Source organism: Dama dama, chromosome 24, assembly GCF_033118175.1.
Source record: "Dama dama isolate Ldn47 chromosome 24, ASM3311817v1, whole genome shotgun sequence".
Lineage (NCBI taxonomy): Eukaryota > Metazoa > Chordata > Mammalia > Artiodactyla > Cervidae > Dama > Dama dama.
The window spans coordinates 6,497,482-6,510,507 of record NC_083704.1 but is presented as its reverse complement, the minus strand read 5'-3'; the positions used below and the strand labels follow the sequence as shown (position 1 = coordinate 6,510,507).

The window sequence follows — 13,026 nt, the reverse complement described above, 5'->3', positions numbered from 1 at the left end:
GACTGTATAGAGCTTCTCCATCAACACAAGAGAAGACTCTACACATGGACATCACCAGATGGTCAACACCGAAATCAGACTGATTATATTCTTTGCAGCCAAAGATGGAGAAGCTCTATATAGTCAGCAAAAAACATGCTAGTAAAGTATTGCTCAAAATTCTCCAAGCCAAGCTTCAGCAATACGTGAACTGTGAACTTCCAGATGTTCAAGCTGGTTTTAGAAAAGGCAGAGGAACCAGAGATCAAATTGCCAACATCCGCTGGATCATTGAAAAAGCAAGAGAGTTCCAGAAAAACATCTATTTCTGCTTTATTGACTATTATAAAGCCTTTGACTGTGTGGATCACCACAAGCTGTGGAAAATTCTGAAAGAGATAGTCATACCAGACCACCTGACCTGTCTCTTGAGAAATCTGTATGCAGGTCAGTGAAAGGTTGTTGATGAACCACAAAAAGACGCCGGGATTCTTGGCCTCTGGAGGAGGAGAATTCAATCTGGGGCCAGAGACAAGGCTTGATTGCTCAGAGCTTTGTAATAAAGTGTTATTAAAGTATAAAGGAGATAGAGAAAGCTTTTGACATGGGCATCAGAAGGGAGCAGAAAGAATACCCCCTTGCTAGTGTTAGCAATGGAGTTATATACTCTCCAATGAATCAAAAGAATGTCTGGAGGTTGTAAACAGTGCACCAGACCTATTCCCATAATTTACATTTTAAGATAAGAAGATTAGCCAGAAGGTTTAATCCAGAGACTGTCCTCAGGCAGGATACATTATTGTTATATAATCCTAAGGACTGTAGAGGGAAAAAAAAGTTTGTCCTTTCTTCCTCCTTGAGAATTCCAGACCCCTCTCTCCTTGGGGACCCCTAGACTTATCAACCTGCCTAGGAAATGACTCATCAGGAAGCAACAGTTAAAACTGGACATGGACCAACAGACTGGTTCCAAATAGGAAAAGGAGTACGTCAAGGCTGTATATTGTCACCCTGCTTATTTAACTTATATACAGAGTACATCATGAGAAATGCTGGGCTGGATGAAGCACAAGATGGAATCAAGACTGCTGGGAGAAATATCAATAACCTCAGATATGCAGATGACACCACCCTTATGGCAGAAAGTGAAGAAAAACTGAAGAGCCTCTTGATGAAAGGTAAAGAGGAGAGTGAAAAAATTGGCTTAAAGCTCAACATTCAGAAAACTAGGATCATGGCATCTGGTCCCATCACTTCATGGCAAATAGATGGAGAAACAGTGGCAGACTTAATTTTTCGGGGGCTCCAAAATCAGTGCAGATGGTGACTGCAGCCATGAAATTAAAAGACACTTACTCCTTGGAAGAAAAGTTATGACCAACCTAGACAGCATATTAAAAAGCAGAGACATTACATTGCCAACAAAGGTCCATCTAGTCAAGGCTATGGTTTTTCCAGTAGTCATGTATGGATGTGAGATTTGGACTAGAAAGAAAGCTGAGTGCCGAAGAATTGATGCTTTTGAACTGTGGTGTTGGAGAAGACTCTTGAGAGTCCCTTGGACTGCAAGGAGATCCAACCAAACCATCCTAAAGGAAATCAGTCCTGAATATTCATTGGAAGGGCTGATGTTGAAGCTGAAACTCCACTACTTTGACCACCTGATGTGAAGAAGTGACTCATTACAAAAGACCCTGATGCTGGGAAAGATTGAAGGTGGGAGAAGAAGGGGACGACAGAGGATGCGATGGTTGGATGGCATCACTGACTCAATGGACATGAGTTTGAGTAAACTCTGGGAGTTGGTGATGGGCAGGGAAGCCTGGTGTGTTGCAGTCCATGGTGTTGCAAAGAGTCGGACACGACTGAGTGACTGAACTGAAAAAAATGTGCAAACAGATATAACTACAGAGTCAACAGAGAAATTAAAATGGAATTCCAGAAAAAAATCCAATTAATCTCTCCTACCTCCCTAAAATGGAAGAAAGAAAAAACAAAGGAGGAAAACAAAGTCCCAAGATGTAGCCAATAGAAACCTATGGGAAAATGGTAGAGCTAAACCCAAGCATGTAAATATTGTTAAACCAAACTCCCAGATTAAAGGCTGCGATCGTTAAAATTGCATTGCTAGACAAGGCCCAACTACGAAGAGACACACTTTAAACATAAAGACATCAAAAACTATAAAACATTGCTGAAGTAAATGAAAGAAAATATAAATAGTGAAACCATATTTGTGGATAGGAACACTCAAAATCGATATCAAATCTACCAAAATGATCTATAAATTGACTGCAATCTCAGTCATAACCCCAATAGGCCTCTTTTGCAGAGGTTGACAAACTGATTTCTGAATTTTATATTTAAATGGAAAGTATCTGGGATATTTAAAACAATTTTGAAAAAGAAAAACAAAGCTGAAGTCTTAAATTACCTGATTTCAAAGCTTAAAGCTAGCGTAATCCAAACAATATGGTACCATGGTGACGGGTAAAGAGGCGAAAATCACAGATTAGAGAGCCCAGTATAAACCTATGCTGACCGGGTAATCTGATCTTTGAACTAGTGCCTCCACAGGCACCAAATCAACCAACTGGGGAAATAAGTCTTTGCAACAAACAATGTGGGAACAACCAAACACTCCCACAGTGAGAAAAAGAGCCTCAGTCCTTCATAAAGCACATAAAACTTAATTTGAGACAATTCTAAATATAAAATCTAAATCCATGAAGAATGTAGGAGAATACTGTCTGTATAACCTGGGAGTGAGTAAAATTTCTTCGACAAGATTCAGAAAGTAGTTACCATTAAAAAAAAGAAAACAAAACACTGATAAGGTAGACTTCACCAGAACTTAAAACTGGATTCATTAAAAGATACCATACAGAATACTAAATTAGGCTGACTACAGACTGAGAGAAGTTATTTCCAAAACATATCTGCAAAGGGACTTACAACCAGAACATAGGAAGAATTTTTATAACTCAATAATAAAAAGATAAAAAATAAATAAAACAATGTGGGGAAAAGATATGAATAGACACTTAACAAAAATATACAATTAACCCTTGAACAATATGGGGGCTGGGGTACTAGCCCCCACCTAGTTGAAAATCCTTATATAAGTTTACAGTGGGCCCCATCTGTATGCCATTCTGTATCCTCTTTCAACCCATCATGGACCGTGTTGTACCACAGTACTGTATTTACTGAAAAAAAATCCAAATATAAGTGGCCCCACAAAGCTCAAACCTGTGCTGCTAAAGGTTCAACTGTACAAACAACCCATGAGCACAAGCAAAATTGCTCAATATTATTAATCATCACGAAAACATAAATCAAAACCAGAATGAAATACCCACCAGAATAAAATGAAGACAACTTTCAACACCAAGAGTTGGCAGAGATGTGCAGCAACTGGAACTCTCTTACATTGCTGACTGAATGTAAAAATGGCACAGCCCTTTAAGAAAAGCTCTAGCAGTGTTTTATGAAACTAAACAAGTCACCTTCTGACCCAGCAATTCCACTCCTGGTTATCAGCCCCCAAATAAATGCAAACGTACGTCTACAAAAAGACCTGTACAAGAATGTTCACTATAGCTTATTCATAGTAGTAAAAAGACCAGAAACAACTGAACAACAAAGGGATAAACTAGTATGTCTATAACGATGCTTCATATCAGAAAGGTACCAGAATCTTGAGGAAGAAGGAAAGAAAGTATAGTTTGAAAATAATCTCTCCAGGTGATTCTGACAAACACCACCTGGAAGAAACACAGTCCATGTTAGAAATAATCAACCAACAAATGAGATTTTAGAAAATAATTTATATGAAGACATTTTCTGATGAAAAGTCAAGGTCAAGAGTTGACTATCAAGATGCATTTCTAATAGTTCTACCGTGGAAATTACAGAGCAGGATTGTGGGTACAGGAAGGGAAGGTATGGTTTTTTCACATATTTAGCCCCTAATCAAAGGATAACTTTGACATCACTTTGCTATGACTTACATGGTTTTCTTGGGCAATATATTTACTTTTTCAAATATAACTTTATTTGACCAATGCTAGTACTTGTTCATTAGTGGCTGAGTCCACACAAACTGCTAATGCCCTAAGGCCTAAATGTGTGGTTAGAAGGTGGAAGATTTTGTTACTATAACGTATAATTTACCATAAAGAACTGATCATAGAAAAGTGAAAGTGTTAGTTGCTCAGTCATGTCCAACTCTTTGTAACCCCATGGACTTGTAGTTCACTAGGCTCCTCTGTCCATGAGATTCTCTAGGCAAGAATACTGGAGTGGGAGAATCCTTTCTCCAGAGGATCTTCTCAACCCAGTAATCAAAACCAGGTTTCCTGCACTGCAGGCAGATTCTTCGCCATCCAAGCTACCACGGAAACTCCCTGATTGGAACTATTCATCAAAATAGCTTCCATCCATGAGGTCCACAAATGTCCACAAACGTAATTGTTAGGAAATCACTTTCAATTAACAAAATTCCTAATACATCATATAAATAGTATTAAAAATCTTGACATTTTTTCCAACACCATCTAAAATATTACATAATTTCAAATAATACATGTTTATACCAAGAAGAGTATACCCTATGTGAAATGTGAGTAGCAGCGATAGGAGGGGAAATCAAACATCAACTATTACAAAGATGCATTAAAAGAAAAGTAAAATTGCTTTTCAATTTTACATGATAATTTCAATTTACATGGTAATTCTAAGTCCAGGAGAGAAATAACAGTATTATTAACACTGTGCACAGACAGGTCTACCACAGTTCATCAGTAAAGTCAAGGCACTGCCTAATCTCCAATAATATCCTGTATGTGTGAAATTTTGCATGCCATGTCCATCTTTTATAAATAATTTTATAATAATTTTAAATTCAGATTTAAAAGTTCCCAAATCATCATCTTGCAACAAAGGTGTATTCAAGGAAGGACATGAAATAATGCGAAGTCAAACAAAAAGCACTGTGGCCATAATGCTACCTCCTACCTTACTGGTTATTCACCCTTAGGTCATCTAGGTCTTCTTTTACACATGAATATAATTCCGGTTAAGACACACATACACACTTACAGCTCTAACTATGGTGGGGATGAACAGTGAGGTAAGACTGTGGTTTACTAGTAGAAATACCAGCCCTAGAAGGTTTTCAGTTTGCAAGCGAATGCGGTCACCGAGACCAAACCTCGGGCGGCGGAGCACACCGCCTGTGCGCGCCGGGGCCAAGCGCGCCGGGCACTGACCTTGTGCGCCTGCATGAGCGTGTGGATGACGCCGGGCGCCCCGTGGCACCAGTGCACCAGGCGGTCCGTCTCGTTGCTCAGTGAGGACGGGTAATTCCCAGACCGGAACCTCTTATGGCGCATATAGTCGATACTAGGCTTCACCATTTCTGTCAAGGTTTCCTGGTCCACTTTCGCTGCTGGCTTTTGAACAAATAAAAATTTTAATTAATTTTTCCATAAGTTTTTTTTTTTTAAACCTATATTGTGGTTAATATAGTTAAGCATCAATTGCCTAGAACACTGAGGAACATATGAAACTAGAATTAATTTACCTCTCTGGTTACTTAAGGCCTGGGCAGACCTTTGCATCAATACCTGCTGAGGCTGCAGATGAAGCTGAAGGCTGTCCGCTGGGGATTCCCTCTTGCTCAGGGGAGGCCTTCAACTGACTGGACGAAGCCCACCCACGTGCAGAGAACAGACTTCTTTACCAGAAGTCAACCTGTTTAAATGTAAACATCACCTACACACACCCTCACAGAAATACCCAGAATAACGTCTGACTAGATGTCTGGGCACCACAGCCCAGTCAAGTTAACATATAAAATTACCCATCACAGACAGCTGGGGACTTTCATATACCTATATCTACAACTCTTTTATCTGAGCTGTTTCTGCAAAAGAGACTTCAACTCCCTATGTGAGGCGGTGAGGCTCTGACAGCTGGGCTGGCGGAAGGTGCTGGGGAGAGGCGGGCTGTGGTCACGGTGAGGTCTCCTTGCTGACCGTGGGAACGGTCACTGAGCCCCGCCTTCAGTTCTGTGCTTCACTTCAAGTCTCATCTACACCTGGCTTTCTGGAGCTAAAAGAACTCGGCTTACTCTTTCAGCCTACTTCCTGTTATCTCTAGTCACCTCGCTGTGTAGGGTGATCCCTGCAGAGGCCCAGGTGGGCTCCACGGAGACTTTCAAAGATGCCCTCCTGGGGCCCAGACTCACTCTCCACCTGCACATGTCCGGGGCTGCCTCTGAGGGCACCTTAAGTCCCTGAGTGCAGGGCTCTGAGGGACTACCGGCTTCTTCTTGCTGGCGTCCTCTTGCTCAGGCACCTGTGCAACCATCCTGTCCTCTCAGGTCGCCTCCTGTTCCTTTGGTCCTTCATCTGCTCTCAGTCTACGTATTTGTCTAGTGGGGCTGCAGAAGTCTCCAAGTCTCATCAAAGAAGCTGGGCGTCAGTTTTCTGTTTTCCTTGATGTTTTGAGATGATTTTCAAGAACTGTTCTTTATTCTTCATTGTAAAGTGGAGCTCTGTTCAAGTGAGATTTTGAAAGTTTTTGTGTATGCTGTTCGGACAGCTGTTCAGATGAACCACACAGGAGCCTCCGCGTGGTCAGGCCGCCACCACTGGGGAGAGACGTGCACGCCCAGCTTCAAGAGACCAGCTCTGGCACATCACTGCTTAGTGATCCGGAAGAGAACGCTGACATCAATGTCTAAACAATGTCCTTTACAAAACAGTGTCTCTATGTTCGTCACTTTAAAAGTAGCTGAGTTGAAAATTTTATGATCTGTGATTTTCTCAAGGAACCCCCTAATATCTAGCAAAATGAAACTAAACACCTAAAACTAAATTATTGGTGATTTTCTTATGATTATGTTCCCACTAAAGGTTTTACCACTTTTAAAAAAGAATCAAAGGCCACTGTTATAAATATTTCTCTGAGAAAAGAGAGAAAAACAGACAGTCTACCAACTGTCTAGAACAACATTGCCATTTTAAAATGAGACATGGAATTCTGGCTGCTTGGGAACATGTCTGAACTAAGACAAAATTCACAAATTGGAATACATAGGTGTTTTACTTTCTACAATGATAACCAAGTATACTTAGTCACCAGAAAAAGGAGTTCTAGTCCTGGGCAGATAGGAATTTCCCATTTTCCTTTAGTGAGTACTAGCATGACGCAAAAGGTAAAAATAAAAAAGGCATCTGTAAGTAAAAATTTTAAAGAGGAATATACGGGCTTTTAATTGAAAAGATCTAAATTCTAATCCATGTTCCTTGACATACTAGCTTTGTAATTTTGAATAAGTTTCTAAAGTACTCTGTTATGGGTGTGGTAGAATTAAAAAAAGGCTTAACTGGAAAAAAAAAGTACAGCCAGACCTTGTTTTATTCATCTTTGTTTTATTATGCTGCACTTGTGTTTTTAAAAAACTGAAAGTTTGTGGCAACTCTGAATCAAGCAAGTCTATTGGCACCACTTTTTCCAACAGGATTTGCTCATTTTGTTTCTCGGTGAAACATTTTGGTAATTCTCACAATATTTCACACTTTTTCACTCTTATTATATTTGATATAGTGATATAAGATCAGTGACCTGTGATATAACTACTGCAAAAAGATTACCAATCACTGAAGGTTCAGATGACAGTTTAGCATTTTTTAGCAATAAAGTATTTTAAAATTCAGGTATGTGCATGTTTTTTAAGGACATAATAGTATTGCACACTTTAAACAGACTACATTATAATGTAAACATAACTTATACATTCACTGGAAAGCCAAAAAACGTATGACTTCCTTCACTGCGACATCTACTTTACTGCAGCAGTGTGGAACTGAACCTTCGATGTCGCTGAGGTCTGCCCCAGAGGAGGGACTCACAGGCCATAAGGCTGGAAGCAGGCTGAAGCAGTATTTGGTGCGAGGTCTTTGACTATCAGTACGTGATTCAGCAGACATCAGGGGTGATTCAGAGACAAGATCATGACCATAATAACAAACGAGTTAAAAATTTTCAACACAACTGATACCAAGTTGGGGTTATTTGAGTATGAAAAAGCCTCTGCCCTAGTCTGCATTCTAGAAGCCTCTTCTGCTTCTTGAAGGTTTTCCCCAATTAAAAGAGCAGGGGAAAATGGACAGAAATAAAGTGTGGGCCACAGACACCTTATCCGGCACAAAACTGCATGCAGAATGCACTCTCTCTCAGGAAGTCCCTGCCTGAGGAGTCTTATTTCATTTCAGCCTGCTTGGTCTGTAGTAGAATTTCAGTTCCCGTTCTTGATTCAACCTCGCATCTCATAATGTGGTTGCCGCACTGGTGCTACAGGCTGTCACTCACCTGCATTAACATGTAGTAGATCCCGGCCATTCCATGGGCTGCTCCGACATACTGCTTCTTGTGCCACTGATACAACAGAGGACAGCGCTCCACCTTCTTCTCCTCCCTGGACAAAGCTTTGCCAGATTCAATGATGGCACTGACCACCTACACAGATGACGAGACAGAGAAAGTCTAGAAAGCTTACATGTAGTCTGTTTTAGTCTAATTAACAATAACAGCATGTCTTTATATACACAGACTACTTAATCTGAAAATCTTTGTATACATAGACTACTTAATCTGAAAATCTTTAATACATAGATGACTTAATCTGAAATGATAAGCACCGTTATCTTTATACTATTAATCAATAAATACAGTCATGGAGAAATCAGAAGACAATCTCAGAACAGAAAAAGATATTAAGACGTAGAACCAAGAGATCAAAAGGTCTTTGAATGGACAGTTTACTAGAACCTAGAAAAACCTCCTATAAAAACTATCCTGGACTACTTAGACTCAATATTTCCCCCCAAAAGGCAAGTACAGTTGGCCCTCCACATCTGCTGCGGGTTTCACACCATGGATTCAACCAACCTCTGAAAAAAATATTAGGGAAGATATATTCCAGAAAGTTCCAAGAAGAAAAACTTGAATTGGCTGCATGGGGGCAACTGTTTACATAGCATTTACATGGTGTTAGGTATGAAAAGTAATCTAGAGATGATTTAAAGTACACAGGAGGATATGCATAGCTTACATGCAAATACTACATCACTTTATTAAGAGACTTCAGCATCCTGGCATTTTGGTATCCAGAGGGGGTCCTGGAATCAATCCCCAGCAGGTACTAAGGGATAACTGTACATCCATCAATGCTGGAGGAACTGGCTTTATTTATGAAAGACTCCAGCAATGAGGTTTGCTGCAGGATTTTAGAATGACTATGTGGCAAAGTAGTATTTAACTGTTTCCTCATATCCTCTCTCCCCTCATACTTTTGGTAACAGGGCTCCAAGTTTTAGTGAGACATATAGCCTCAGAGATACAGACAGGGGGACACAGTCATCTGACGGAGTTCTAGAAGCAGGATGTGTGCACAAGTGAGGTGGGCAACTTCCAGTTCCTCCACGTCCTCACCACGCACTGGGCTGGGGATCTCAGCGCCCTGCAGGTAAGGGCGTGGCCCAAGGATAAGACAGAACAAGAGGGAAGCTGGTCCCTAGCCATAGTCACCTTGATTGCCTATCAGTTCAGACACCTCACGAAAGAGAAATAAACATTCTTCTTTAAGCTACTGTGTGGTTTTAGTAAAAACAGCTGAATGAATACAAACTTAATTGAAAAAAAAAAATCCCCAGAAGAAAAAACAAAGGAGCTATTTATTAATTTTGTGAGAGGCCTTAGGAAATTACTCTTACCTAGAGGCAGAGTCCAGTCGCTACTATAACTCTATGCCAGCAGACAGGCTGCCTGATGGATAGGAGAGGACTCCCCAACCCACGGCCCCACAGTACCTCTTTGATAGCTGACTCACACACAGCGCCTGGACCTATCTCCGTGTTCACGTAGAGTAAGGCGTACAGATAACCTGCCCGTCCATAAAGCAGCTCATCAGGAAGGTCTGAATCTCGACAGACGATGGTTCTCTGGAGTTGCAAAAGTCTACCCAACAAGAAAAATTCTGTTTACCCAGAGAATGTCTAAAATACCTCCTCCTAAAACGGCAAGTAACCCTATCACTTTAGGAATTATCTGTTATTATTTTTCATTTAAAAGTGATTTTTAAAAACATCAAAAAAGAGGGAAAACAACAAAAACTTCCACTACAAAACCAAACAAAAACTTCTCTCTCAGATATAAAAATTAATAATAACACATCTTGCTGTTCAAAAGTTCTACGTTTACTAATATATCTAAACTTTATAGGAATATATACATATAAGAGAAGATACTCAGTTTTGAAACCCAGAAATACAAGAAAGTGATTACAAATTTTAGTAAAAATCTTACTAAAATGTAGCCAACGCTTGAGAATTAGCTTGAGTCACCCCATCTTTAACAAACATTAACTGACCAGCACAAGCCAGACACTTCACTAGACCATGGCTAGTAGGAGACCATGGGTCTGATTCAAAAGAGAATACAAACCAATATATGTAAAAGCTTACATTCTCTATGTTTCATAACAACTGAACCTAAGAATAACTCAGTTATTATAGTGAATCTAAGGCATATAAGCTAATTTTCATGCACTGAAGGCAACCAAAAATTACTTAGGAAAAAACATGTTTACTCTCTTCCCTCAGATTAAGACAAACACATGCTTGGATAGAAAAGGAGCAAACAATCCCAGTATTGAGCCCAATCAGGCTCAAGATTAATTTTCAAACTTTTTTCTACTTGGAAAGAACTATTTGCAAGAGCAGGTGAATTAAAAGAGAAATTCATTTTCGTTTTTTGAGTTTCTTTCCACATCAATACTGAGAATTTGGAAAAAACACTTGCAGTAGTAAAAACTCACTTTGTGATGCATTCCTGGGACTCACAGTCACTTTTGAGTTTATGATACACAACAGCTCCGACGGCCAGGGGCCCAGCATCTCCACAGAGGAAAGTGACCCTTCGGCCACTCAGATTCCGAAGTGTTCTCTTTACGTAATCCAGGGATCGAAGCAAATAGGACTGGTCACATGTAACCCGGTATAACTGCAGGTACAGAAGGGCTATGCCTGGAATAGTCCCCCACCCCCACAAAAAAAGACAAGCATTACAGGACATTAATTCACTGGACATTAAATTCACAATTACATGAAACTCCTACACAAAGTCTACACTTTTGAAGGGGTAACATAAAAAAAAAAAAATCACATGTTTCTTAAAAATGAGGGGAAAAAAAAAACAGGGTAGAAAAAAATTTAGACAAGTTTAAATGTTGCCAATTGCTCTAACACAATGATTTAGTAACTCCTAGATAAGAGAAATGTAGGACTTCCCACTCATTCCCCTTCAATTTTTATTTCTCTCAAGGTTGTACTTATTTTCCTTTGCTAACTTGGGTCCTTTTCTTCTTACTTCTCATATAATAATGTCGTCCTCCTATGTTATGTCAAATTACATTATTGCTTTTCTGAATTTTATACTCTCTTCTTTCCAATATCTATTTATCACAATTTTTCCATTTTCTTTAGTGACCAACCAAGAAGTTATCCAGCTCGTCATTTATGGAAGAGCCACATGATGCAGTTTAAGGTAGTGAATTCACAAGACATAGCTTATCACCTATCCAACTTTCCTATGTTAGATTAAAGAACAGATCTGGTTACTCAAGGGAACCAGAGAGGTGTCTTTTTCTGAAAATCTAAGAGGGATGAACTATAAGGCTTCTAAGGAAGCATGCTATTATTCCTGGGCTCAGGAAGTCAATGTAACAGCTAAATAATAAATCAATCTGTATAAATATACACCTAATAAAATATAATCAGGAAAAAGTATATTTAAAAATGATATGCTGGTCAAAAGGCCAAAAAAAAAAAAAATCTATTAATGTTTGAATTGAGTTTCACTAATATTCTGTTCTTTATCTGATATCCTACTTTCACTTTTTATTTTTCATTTTTCTTTTTAAACTCAAAATAGGTAGCTTCTTTCTTCTTTAATTTTGCTATTCAAGGTATCCTACTTCCCTTTCAGATTAACTCTTAACACCCACATATATTTTTTGAGAAGTCCTTTTGTCATTATCCATTATTTTTACAAGTCATTGTGTCAAACAGATACAAAAAGAGCACATTTATAAGCCCTAAAAAAGATCCTTCCATATGATTTGCATATGATTTCAAGTGAGTGTTTTCTGTATTCAAAAACTGAAATTATAAACATATGGAAAACAAGTTCAATACCAACAAATTTCAAATATAATAATCACTATAAAAGGTTCATCAGTACTTCCTTACTGACTCAGAAACCCCTAAAAATAGGATTATGATCTGGCCAACCTATGAACCTAAAAATCTAAGGTTATAGAAATTCAAAGCTTAAGTATTTTAAAGTAAATGATGACAGGCAAAGTATAAAAAAAGAAGTCATCATGATATTCTGTCCCTGAATACTTAAGTATGAAAATCTAAAATATACAAATCTTTTCTTAGAAGCCAAATTAACATTGTAACTATAAAAATTAATAACTAGTAAGATTGAGCTGTGTTTATTTTTTCTTTTCTTTTTAGTAAATCTTTATATCAGTTTCGGCACCAGTATTAACCTTGCTTCATAAAACAAGGAGAAGTATTCCTTATTTTCCCGTTCTCTGAAACAGTGTAAGATAGCACTGAGATTCCCTGTTCTTTAAAAACAAAAACACTGACTCTTTTATTTATTTATTTTACTTTACAACATTGTATTGGTTTTGCCGTACATTGACTTGAACCCGCCATGGGTCTCTTTTACTGTTCATTGTTCATTTCCTCCAGTTTTACTGAGGTACAACTGACGAAAGATGTCCTTTCATTATAGGGGACTGGAATGTAAAAGTAGGAAGTCAAGAAACACCTGGAGAAACAGGCAAGTTTGGCCTTGGAGAACAGAATGAAGCAGGGCAAAGGCGAACAGCATTTTGCTAAGAGAACACACTGGTCATAGCAAACACCCTCTTCCAACTACATGAGAGAAGATTCTACACAT

General features: G+C 38.9%; 1 protein-coding gene across 1 annotated transcript in view; it reads right to left on the bottom strand.

Annotated features, from left to right (window-relative positions):
• The window catches only part of LANCL2 (LanC like glutathione S-transferase 2), a 108,764-nt gene that overhangs the window by 24,705 nt on the left and 71,033 nt on the right, over positions 1-13,026 (bottom strand). Inside the window, exons 3-6 of the mRNA XM_061127613.1 lie at positions 10,868-11,075; positions 9,861-10,008; positions 8,362-8,508; positions 5,253-5,435 (exon numbers count right to left, since the gene is read on the bottom strand). Of these exons, the coding sequence (XP_060983596.1) occupies positions 5,253-5,435; positions 8,362-8,508; positions 9,861-10,008; positions 10,868-11,075 (686 nt within the window). The remainder of the gene's footprint in view (positions 1-5,252; positions 5,436-8,361; positions 8,509-9,860; positions 10,009-10,867; positions 11,076-13,026) is intronic.